General features: G+C 33.2%; 1 protein-coding gene across 1 annotated transcript; it reads left to right on the forward strand.

The window, feature by feature from the left end:
* Nucleotides 1-1,307: 1,307 nt before the first annotated feature.
* Nucleotides 1,308-11,429, forward strand: LOC109033826 (uncharacterized). The gene is made up of 4 exons (XM_019046631.2): nucleotides 1,308-1,803; nucleotides 2,307-2,514; nucleotides 3,280-3,517; nucleotides 4,042-11,429. Exons 1-4 carry the CDS (start codon nucleotides 1,578-1,580, stop codon nucleotides 4,225-4,227), a joined length of 858 nt encoding a protein of 285 aa, XP_018902176.1. The 5' UTR covers nucleotides 1,308-1,577; the 3' UTR covers nucleotides 4,228-11,429.
* The last annotated feature ends 750 nt before the right edge of the window (nucleotides 11,430-12,179 follow it).

Raw genomic sequence — 12,179 nt, forward strand, 5'->3', positions numbered from 1 at the left:
AATTTTTCAAAGAAATTAAGCCTTACTTTGAACAATGATTTTTCTCTTATCATACCCACCTTTTAACTACAGCCGGCATGTTATATTTTCACAAGTCCTTGTCCTTTGACGGGAAAAAACTGCGTGCATTTCATCAGTTGTTAATCAGTATTAATTCTTTATTTGATCCTTGCATTTTGAAGGGATATTTGTACCACTACATCTAGGACAGGAGGGATTCTCCACATGAGGAGGAAGTCAGAGAGATCATTCTTGAAAAATTTTACTAAATTTAAGCATCCTTGATGCAGTTTGATTGGACACAATTATAAGCAATTTCACAGTTAGACTTTTTAGCTCCTTGAAATAGGAGGTTAAACAGTGGATTACAGATCAGAGAGTTACTCTTGTAAACTTGTAAACTTGTAAACTTTTGCCACCATTCCGTGAAAAAAGGATATGCAGTTTTCATACAATGCCCCAAGTTGCAGTAGGTAAATAATGCAATTTCACTACAACGGACATTTTTAAGGTTTTAAAAGTTCGGAGCTTTTGATCATGGGTTTTTCGATCATTATTTTTCCAAAACTTCCAAAGGGCGTTTCTTTTACACATAAATTTAGCTGATCAACTCTGAAACAACAAAGAATCTCATGCAAAAGCAGTTCACATAACGTTTTGTCACCTAAACTATTGGGTGAATAAGTGATGTGGTAGACAAATCTCGTTTGATTTCTGGTTCTGGATGGTGCCAGAAGAAAAACTTCACAAATTTCATCATTATCAATTTTTTTTTCGCCTTCAATTTGAAAAACGGCAATTGTTGCTGCGGGAAAGTTGGGGTGCCCACAATTAATTTAAAAAGTAGGTACGCAACTCCTTGTACGAAGCTACTCAATTTTGATGCAGTAACCTGCACTTATGGAGTTGTATATAGTAATAAAATAGTATAGTTGTATATAGTTGTAAAAATTCACATAGTGCATTTTTGCATCATTCAAAAAATGCTTTCAACAGAAAGTATTTGCAACTGTTAAAAATAAACATTCACAACATTTCTGCAATAACAATTGCCGCCCGCAAAATTGAAGGAGCAAGAAAATAATTTTTAAGTCTTGCATTTCATGTTTCTCTGTGCTATGAAGGAACTTTACTTAGGTAAAAATTCTTCGTGCTACGCTTGTGTAGGAATTTCGGAATGATAATATCCCCCAACCCCAACCCTATCCACATGAACTCAAAACCAAAACCTGTGTAACATTTTGGGAAAATCTGAGGGTCCTGTAGAGATGGCAACACTGTGCCATTTGATTATCAGATCTATTTGATTGTAAACACTAACCTCAAAATAACAGTGTTTTTTCTTTCCCCTTCAACAGTTTTAGGTGTTCAAGTTTTAGGATCATTTAATGTAAGCAATCTCAAAATTCCTCTGCTGAAAATTCTGTTTTATCTGAAGGGAGAACCTGCTATTCTATTTTTAGTGAACAGATCAAAGCATGGTTTGGTATTCATTGAACTGCTGAGGGAAGTTACCACTGCTGTGTACTTGTAATGCGTCCTCAATGCGTCTAAAGTAATGATACAGTTCTGCAAAGATGGTTCAGTGTGGTATAAGGACCTCTCAGAAACTACTCTTGTATCCTATAGCTGTGGTTCCACAGATATTTAGCAGAGATACATGGGTAAAATGTATCAGTGTGTTGTGGCCCGCGATTGTTCCGCCTTTGCATATTTTTGTGCTCTACTACTACTGGCGTCAGTTTGCACGCAATGTTGATAGGCGATATTGTTCCTGCTCTTGTTGGGACACTGTATTCAAAGGTGAGTATTATTAAGCTGTCTCTCCTACTTTTCCCACAACTCTATGATGTCTATTCTAATGTCATACATAGGAATATTTATTTTTATTTACAATATGAAAGAACACAAAAGAAGATACTAAAAAAAATAATATTACTTCTGGAATAACTTCTTGGTCGCTATTGTTTTCATGTCCCTTATGTCTTAGAGGTTTGCAAGTACATGTGATCCAGTGGATGACGTATAATAGTTGCGCTGTTAGTTAGTTTTGTTTTGAAAGACTGAAGCATGAGTGGCGTATTGCTTCATTGCAATCGAAGATATGTAAGTACTTTGTGACTGATTTACTGCTTTTCATAAAATTTGCTCTTTAGCTGTCATTGATCATGACCATATAATCACCCATACTTATTATCTAAAAACTAAGATGTGGCATGAGTTACTTAAAATCTTTTAAGTGCAGCTATTGTATTTGACTTGTAATTTCCAAATATTGTCTTGGTAATGATATTTTTCTTTTCTAGGCACGTATGAAACTGGAATTGCATCCTACAAGCATTTTTATTTCAACGCAACCTTCAACTCAACAAAGATATGGATATTAACTGTGATCTGCGTCATTTCATTCTATGAATGCGTCAAAAGACTGATTTGCCTGGCCTTCGAAAGGAGGTTGAGATTTTCCATGGTCATCTTGTTTGTCACATCCATATTTTCTCATTATTACTCATGGTAAGCAGGATCTAATTTCAAGTTGTCATTAAATGTATCATACTTATAATTTTACAACCAATACGTATGTATCTAAAAATCATTCTTAGCTCTGAGTTTAAAATCACCCCAAAGGTCATAGGACTCAGAACATAGATGGATGTAGGTAAAATATGACGATAATGTTTTTCATCATGGATAAAACAAAATGTCTTTCAAGAAATGTCAGTCTGCAGTTAAAGTGATTTCAAGCAGTGTCTTTAACTGGTAACATCATTTAAAGTTCTGTTGCTGTTTTTTTAAATTAAAAAATGGATCAATAGGTAAGAAGTAGTTGGTCTAGAATCATGCTATATAATAAAGGCACAGTCCCTCAGTGCTGCTATTTTTTGGAATTAATGCTAAATTTCAGAACTTTGCCGAGTCTAATTTTTCAGAATTATTTTTGTGTTTATTCTTTTCTCAAAATCACTGTTTAATTGAAAGGAATTGGATCATATCGAAAAGCTTCAATTGTACTAAATTTTACAATAAAGAACGGCCATTCTTGTCTTACTCATGAAAAAACCTATCCACATAGGGAAACTAAGGGCATATACGTTGTTTCTGAAATGAGCCAAAAATAGAAGTGCCTTACGGCAGAATGTAGTCCAATTCACCTTAATTTTTAACCTTATTTTTAACCTGAAGGACTTGAAAGTCATCCTAGTACTGTACTAATTAAAGTCTTCGTACTCATTCCTTCAATCTCCTGTTCAATATTAAATCTTTCCGTTTTACTTTCAGGTGGGCATATGTAAACTATTGGAACGACGACTTTTATAAGCAATGGAATCATCAGCTGTTCTTTTCTATAACCGAGGTCATTTCAACAGGGTATGTTTTGTATCTAACGGACAGTCGAAACCCAATCGAGCCTTTTTACGTTATGCCTATTATTGGAATAGCTTTGATCCATATTATGGCCGCAGCAATTGATCAGTTTGTAGCCAATGTTTTCAAGGGAGAAGGCTACGTACATCAAGTGAGTATCTCAATATCATAGTTCATGATATTTTTAAGAGACCATGCTTGATTATTTTTTTTTCAGGTCTTGAAAACCCAGTAATTTTTTAGTGGGATTTCGTGAGTACTTGAATTGCAATTACGTTGGTTTTCAAAGAAACTTCGTCAAATTCATTCACGAATTTTGGAAAAAGAAATTGTATTTGCTAGACCTATTCACTTTTAACTGTATGTGAAATGAATCGAAAAAATAGTCGTTATCTACCCATTTTTTTTTATTGAATGCAAGAAATTAAAAACAGAAAAAAACCTACCACTCAAAAAAGTATTGTTGAGTAAAAATGTAATAAAACAGCGCTAGGTACATATTATTCTGAGAGAATATTTGAACAAAAAAATTCCAAAAATCAGAATTAGACGTTAAAAAAACTGCAATATGTAACGATTGTAACTTACATCTCTAATGACTTAAATTTTTTAATGTAGTATACCCTTGAACTGATACTTGCAACCAAATCCACTGATTCTTTTTCTCTTCACTAGGTTATAAGAGATCTTTGTTTCATGATACCTGATATTCTACATGTCACTCTCCCTCTAATTGAACTGAGATACAGTCAGAAGCAAGCATTGCGTGCCCTGAACCTCACGGAATCCAGCTTGAAGAAAGAACTGTTTGCTCTGTGCTGTCTTGTGGCCCTTGGGCTTTTCGTCATATCATTACTTTGAGACTCAAGGTAAACGGTTCTCCTATAATTTCATTTTTTGTGCTATCCTGAAAATGTGGCCATCTTTAGTGGCGAAAGTTTTTGCAATATTGAGAGCTCCAGCCAAATATTAGAAATAATTCAATTGTCATGGTGGCATCCTTAAGAGCATTCTCATCAAAACTAGTTTTCTGTTGAAAGCACATTTCAAACCTAATGATGTTTTCAGTAAATCAGCCATAATTTACTAATGATATAAGCGTATACTAACTTGTCCTCCAAGAAGAGAGGACTCATGTACTGATGAGGAACTTATTTTTCTTCCTCCCAAAACATTGCCGTAAGAAGAATAGACCAAAAATTTCAATTTGGTCCGGAAAATCTGGAAAAGTCTGGGATTTTTCCCCAAAATTAGGTGGGAACCCTGAGAAGGAATATCGACGGTGAAACTACTAGACGATGTCTCTGGGTTTGCAATGTTGCAGACTCCCTGTCATCCTTTATTTCTTAAATCGAAAACTTTTAATGTCAGTTCTTGAAAACTTCCATGAATTTTCTTCTCTGTGTAAAGAAATCCCTGCGAGAACTTCAAAGGATTACTTGATTTTTTTCCTTCAACAAAATGAAATGAGAGCTGAGCTTTTTAAACACCACAAACCAGATACGTTGTCTGATAGTTTCACTGTCGATACTTGACTCTCACTTGTCTGAGCAAACAGGGAAATATCAAAGAATTCGTATAAAAGATTTGAATTGCCCCACCTTGTATTTTTTGCTGTCAAATAAGTTTTCCCACGATGAATGAAGATTTCTTATCAAAGTTCCCCTCTTTGGTTTAAAGCCCATAGACACTCTGGATATTCCATCCTATTGTTTGTCAAAATCACTTAATTTATTGCCAATGTGAGGGAGGGATGTAGTTGCTTTTTCATTTTATCCAGTTTAAAATACATATCGATGCAATTCAGATTTTTTTCTCATTTTTTTTATTTCTTCCCTAAAAAGTGACTTAGGTACACTTATCGGTCAGCAAAATTATGACTTGTGATACAACCTTTGTAAACTGCCTTCTTTTTCTCCTATTACCAATTTGAGGCGTTAGTTTGTCCAGTATAAAGTCGGGACACAAGAGTATTTCAAAGATTTTGATCAGAAGTATTATGATTGTTTCAATGCTCGAACTCTTACTCAAGTCAAAATCAGGTTGATCAGCCTTTTAAATACATCAGTGATAATTTTGACTTATTTAGTCAATTCCATTCCTCTAAAAATGATATTTAATACTAGGAAGAGTTGTTTTTTTCTTTTGTTTAAAAAAAAAAAAAAACTGAATTCTTAATTGACACGAGGATATCAAAAATTATGAAAAATTTATGATTTTGTAGGAACGCATTTGTAGACGGGAGGTATGACGATCATGACAGAGAGCCCTAATTATATCTTATTTATTTATTTTTTTTATAACCTGACCAAAGGCACAAGCCTGAATCTGCAGTGGTTTTTTTTTTAAAAGAAAGAGAAGCCTTTAATGAAATTGATAAGGAAAAGCTTTCTCCATTATCAATTGAATAATTCTGTTTTGTATACTCCCTCTTTTTCAATGATAATGTCAAATTGTCCTCCCCTCTTCAAATGAAGAGAAAAATATGAAGGATGTTCGATCAGGCAGAATTAAAAGAGCCTGCACTTGATTAGTCCCAGAAGAATCGTTGAAGATTTTTAGCAATGCTTTCTAAAAGCCATAAGAGATCAAAAACAATGATGTGATCTTGAGTTTTATCTTCTATATTTTACTTAATCATTTTTTATCACTATTAAATTTTATTGTTCAATGTTGATAGTGTATATTTTTATTGTCTAAATTATTGAAACCATGAAGTATTCTAATTTTAATATCTTTTTTTCAACATCGTTTTTCTATCATTATAAGCCACCGGTAGATTAGTTTTGTAACAAGTTTTGCAGAATTTTTGAAACATTAAACATCAGCCATTTTTTGGGAGATTCACCAGCTAAACATAAAATTGAGACACCCATGTCGAATTTCATTCAGGTGTTGAAATGTTAGAATTAAGTTAGCCGCTCCCATATCACCATTTCTCTTGCTTCTACTTTTGTGATTTTTTTCTCAGAGAGAATTAATCACAAAAATGCTCTTATGAATGAAATTGAAAAGTAAAGGACTTAAAAAACAAGAATTGATTTGTTTTTAAAATAAAATGTGCATATCGATGACTTCTAAAACTTGTTTCTGAAGATTCTTCAAGAGATCAAAAAAGCTCACCTATTATTCTTCCCATGTAGGCATGCAGATCAGCAATAGTGCCTATTTTAGAATTTTAAAGAGATATCCTGGCTCTCTCAAGTATGTATAATCTTTTGTATGCAGCTGAGAAGCATCAATTCAGACTCAATCCTGTGTGTATCCCAAAATCGGCAACTGTTGCATTTATTTTTTCCAAGTTTAGCCATCGATATGAACATCGAATGAAACAAAATCCTTTCAATTGTGAAACTAGGAAATCTTTTATCTTGCTTTACGACATTGTAGATTATTTGTCACATTTTACTGTGACTGATCATTGTTTTTGCACACAATTCTATGTAATTTCCCTTTTATATCTCAAGAATATTTTCTGATTATGTCATTCAAATGCTTAGTACTCTAAACTCCTCATCATCCAGATTAATTGGAGCCAGACCGACCTGGATAATGAATAAATCTGAATATTAGATAGGAAAATAGCCTAAATTGCTTATAATTATGAATGAATCAGAGTACAGTTTGTGTTTCAAAGAATGAGTCTCTCTTTAAAAACTGCAATTCCCTATCTTAGTTGTAAGCACATTTTAATTGTTTCAAACTGACCAAAAATTTCAATCGAAATTAATATCCACTAACGGAATATCAGCCTGCCCCTCTGCCCTGCTTTGATCAGTTACCATTTTGATCCAAACAGTTTGGAGTCTGGATAGTACCATATCTGAATGATCTAGAGTTTAGTGTAGGTAGTTCTTCCTTAAATTTCAATATGAAATGGAAATTTTGAGATGCTGCAAGTGAGATGTATGCCTGTCTCCATAGTCTTATCGTTGATCTGTTGTCTGTTAAACTGCAGTCTAATTTTCTCCTTGTTGATAAATCATGATGAGACCTAGCAGAAATATAGGCATATAATTGGTTAGTTGCACTGCTTGGTTTCATTGTTATTCCTTTTTTTGGAGTGATAATCGACAAGCTCTTGGAACCTTTTTTGGTGATTGACAACCAATGGATTTTTTGACTCGATGAAGGCACGACAAAGAAAGTTAGTGTTACAGTCAACCAACTCAGAATCTACAAATCCGCGAAGTCTCACTGTGCTTTTGTTAATAAAGGAGAAATTTCAATAATTGGCCTGCTGTGATTCCTTTGTGTACAAAGCAATGAATGTGTTTTCCAAATTTTTACTCTAGCAATCCTAGTAGTAAATGACGTTGATCTGACAGAATTATAATCCATAATTCTTTCGAAGTGTTCCAATTCAGAATATTCTGAGCTCTAAATCCCTAGTCACCAGTAATAATAACCATTGTTATTTTTTGTTTTATATTTTGAACCTAGATACTTCCATTAAGTTGAAATTTCTGCTTATTCCTCCTACCATTCCTCTCATCATGGGAGTCCCGTAACCCTATTGTCTCTACCTACTTGTTGGTAGATTAAAGTTTAGGTGATACTCAAAATCTATATGGGATACAAATGTTTTAGACTTACCTCATTTGAAGGGTCTTATTCTGAATTGGAGAAGGTTGTAGGATGCCAAGCTCATTTTGTAAGCTCAGACTTGAACAAAAATTTTGATAAAAAAGTTGTGTCTAAGAAGATCTGCTTTTATCTAAGTGTTGCAAAACGTAAGAGTGCTAATGAGAGGCCCTGGTGTGCTAATTATAGGTTAGTAATCATTATAATAATATTTAAATCAACAAATTTTTTCCTGACTTACCCGTAAGATTTCTGCCTTCTCCAAAAAGTCCCAAAAAAGGCAATGTATCCCATTTGCTCTTTGTTCGACAACTTTTCATCACATCTCAATTTCGCCAGAATATTAATTTGGTGCGCTGTTTAGAAAGTTGATGATTTCTTGTAAAAGAGAAGAAAAAAAACTCCCCACGAGATTTTTGCAAATAATAAAGATAAATCTGGTCGCTTGGAAAAATGCGTCCTGCATTCATGCTATGCATTTGAAATGCACCTCAAACCTTGGTGATGTGTATCATGTAAATTTTTTTCTCTTCAAATGTGAGAGACAATTAGACGGTGGACTCCCATTGCCCATGCAATTCCTTTAGCTCCCTCCATATTTTAAGTATTTAGTTATTTTTCCTGATTTATGTTAGCGGTAATTTTATAAATATATTTAGGTATTCTCAGTTTTTTGTTCCTAGGAGAGATATTTAATCTTTATTGTAAGGCACAGTTTTGATTTTTGTAAAATGTCTTTATCTGTTACTTGTTCTCAGCATGAATTTTATCTGAAAAACGAAGCACCAGTTACTAAACACCAGTTAATGAAATCATAAAAATAACGAGACATGTTTTCTTTCTTTCATTTTATTATTACACGTGAAATAATTTTCTGACATTGTTAAATACCTTTATACTAATTTTTTAAGAGTACCCTAGCTTCCTTTGAATAGGTTTTTTTTGGAGAGGGGGTGGTAGTGCAGCCAAAGTAATAGTCTAATGAAGAATAAGAAGCCAAAAATCAAAGTATTTCAATTGAGAGGTGATAATAATTGATAGCAAGTTTACCAGATCCTTGTACCTAGAGAACCTTTCTTGGCATGGTAGGATAATTTATTTTCTTTTACGTACAAGAACTCAAAAGAAACAGAGTGTATGCTTAATTCCGATGTTGCATTATCGCTAATATGACTATAGTTTTGAGGTCAGCCTTTTTTTTTGAGGGGGGGGGGGGGGGGTGGAACCCTTTAGTTTCGAAGCAGTTGCTCTCCAAAAACCTTGTTCACTGATTGTTGTCAATATCATTTTCTTGTAATTTTTCCTCTGAACCTGGACCAATTTTCTTCACCAGTCTCTAATCTTAAATTCTTTAATTAATTGATTTCAATTTTTCAAGTTGTATAGCTTACCAATCTCTGCTAGCACAAAAACATATTTCTGACTGTGAAGATAATGATCTGAATCGAAACATAATTTAAAGAATTTTCAAATGTTTCATGTTAGTCATGCTAATATCACTTTTGTGATCGTTTATCTTTTTTGGATTTACTTGAGAGATCTAGGTTTACAAGTTATTTTCCAAAACCAAACCAACCTTTTTGGAAAAAAGTGCCACCAATGGTGCATTATGATCCCTTCTTACTTATAATGAAATTATTATGAAATACTCAGTTATTTTCATTCGCACAGAAACTCAGGCTTTTTCTAGTTTCTTAATCATTGAATAAAATTGAACAACAAATATTTTTACTCTGTTCATGTTTTTTTTTTATTATTTGTGTAATGAGCATTTCTTTAAATTAATTAATACCTAAGTTTTCTTAGCTACTTAGCATTATCCAATGCATAATTCATTCGTTTCTCTCTGAAAATTTTCATTTTATTTGATACCTAGTGTTTATACATTAATTTCTGAATTATGTGCAGCCTTGCAGTTCAGTTCGGTATGAGATTTTTTTTATTTTATTTTTTTTTTTAAATGAAAATAATTTCATTAAGCGAGCCAGGGAAAATACGTTTAGCTGGCAACGAAGTCATGAGAAGATCCATGAAGTTGTAAACCAAGAACAATCATTCTTACTCACTTGTTGTGTCTAATTTTAGCACCAACTAGAGTGAAATGGAGAGGAATGTTCAGAGTTGCCAAGTTTGCGCCTTTTCATCTCAGTTTTTCATCTGAGCTCACCGGACTAGTGAGATGAAAGTAAAGTAGTTTGTTAGATCATGATATTTGTTGGAAGGGAAACCATGCTGATGTCTCTTTTCCTGTGAGCCAAAAACCTTCAATTTTTTTTTCTTTCTTTCTTTTTTTATGTATGTAAGAGAAACTAAAAGGCTAGTAAGGCTGACTAAAATACAATTTTCAGAAGTAAAAACTCATTCAGAAATATTTTCTACTTTTTCAACCAGACAGCTGATGGAAGAAACTTCCGCTAACTGTTTCCATTCATTCTTTAAAATTATTTGAAAATCGTTAATTTTATTTATGATTGGATCTGTGGAGGTGTACTTTGAATTTTACATGGGAATAATTACCATGTTCGATTCAAACAAACGATTGATTTTACATTGTACTCTTTGACATTAAACTATTAGGTACTCCTGCATGGTTACTTCCTGAAAGTTTGGAGCATTTTTTTTGTTGTTGTTACTTTTATTTTATTTTATTTTATACTTCTTGGAGCACCAAGCACTCTGATTCCTGTATGACAGCTAATTAAATGAAACTGCTAAAGTTCCAAATTTCAGGTTCAGATCATGAACCGATACCAAAGCCCCCTTAAGGAAATATTGTCATGTAATGAAGACCTAGCAGTACAACAAATAGCAGTCCCACCGAAACCATGCATTATTATTACAATCTCTCCTGAAATTTTGTCAATCTCCATGACTCCACATCACATTTCATGAGATGTTAAGTATGTTATTCTAATTTATGAGTAGTGAACAATGGCGTGGCGTGCTTTGCGATGTATCGATCGTTATGCCATGTAAACCTATAGTAAAGAATCGATTATTAATGCGAACACCCTGTTTATCGATCCTTTTCCATAGGTTTAAATGGCAGAAAAACCGATATACCTATCGCAAGGCACGCCACACCACTGGTAGTGAAGAACTATACGTAAAAAATTTGCAGTATTTTTTACAAACACTGTTTTCTTTTGTTGGATCTGTGTTTAAATTTCATGTCAGTCAGAGAGAACTAGAAAAAATAAGTTATGTACCTAAAGTACATAGGTATCAATTCTAGGCATTAGTACCTACTGGTATGGTGTACTAGCACTAAAGATCTGTGAAAGTGTCATTCTCTTTTTTGTTCACTCAATATGTTGTTTTAGTGTAAGTGTAAAGAATATTTTATTTTATTCTATCCATAATTTTATGAAGCCCCACTTCATATTTTTATGTATATGTTTTTCTACTCTGTTGTTCTGACTGTAAATGTTTAGTCTGATAGATATTTTATTGCAGTAAATTTTTAGTGAAAAAGCAAATCTTGCCTCTTCATTTTCACTCAGTTGAGAAACTCTCAAAGGTACACGGACTTTATGTCCACAATTTTTACGTCCACAGTTCTAAAGCCCACACTATTGTTAAGTCCATTACTTAAACGTCCACTAAGTTAAGTCCACAAATGTAAAGTCCACTAAAATCAAATTCAAGCGCCATATTTTAGTCCGTGTGTAAAATTATATTGACAATATCGAAATGAGAAAATTAAAAGAGAACGAGGTGTTGTTATCATAACTCATATACATTTTAAATGAAATGTCAATTTCTTCTTTTGATTCATCTTTTCAGATTGTCTTTGGTAAATACTTGGTTTCATTTCTATCCTTGAAATTTCCGATATAAAATATGCCTTAAATGCACATTCTTTTTTTTTAAATGAAATTGATTACTTCATTTTAAAACATTTTTAAAACGTGGTAAATATTTATAAAACCTTTTCCAAGCAATGGCATCGATATGAATCTCAATGAGCCGTAGTTGTAATGAAAGAAACTAAACAAAAATTAACAAAAGAGGAAAAAACTAAGGAGCACGCAATTTCTTGTTTTTAACTTATTTGTACATCGACCTCCTTGAGTCAAATACGTCCAATTTTGAGCGTTTGGTTGCGCTTACACCACGCTGCAGCACAGTAAAAGCCCAAAACATAAAAGAATAAATTTGAATGCTTTGGAAATCATTAAATTTGACACGGAACCACTATTATATTTACAAAAAACACATTATATTTT

The sequence above is a fragment of the Bemisia tabaci genome, chromosome 8 (genome assembly GCF_918797505.1).
Source record: "Bemisia tabaci chromosome 8, PGI_BMITA_v3".
NCBI lineage: Eukaryota > Metazoa > Arthropoda > Insecta > Hemiptera > Aleyrodidae > Bemisia > Bemisia tabaci.

Bases quoted from the DNA above. Each gene is read 5' to 3' on its own strand.
- LOC109033826 (XM_019046631.2), top strand. From the start codon at position 1,578: ATGGTTCAGTGTGGTATAAGGACCTCTCAGAAACTACTCTTGTATCCT. The intron at 2,515-3,279 runs GTAAGCAGGATC...TTTTACTTTCAG, and splicing joins TTTTCTCATTATTACTCATG to GTGGGCATATGTAAACTATT. The intron at 3,518-4,041 runs GTGAGTATCTCA...TCTCTTCACTAG, and splicing joins GAGAAGGCTACGTACATCAA to GTTATAAGAGATCTTTGTTT.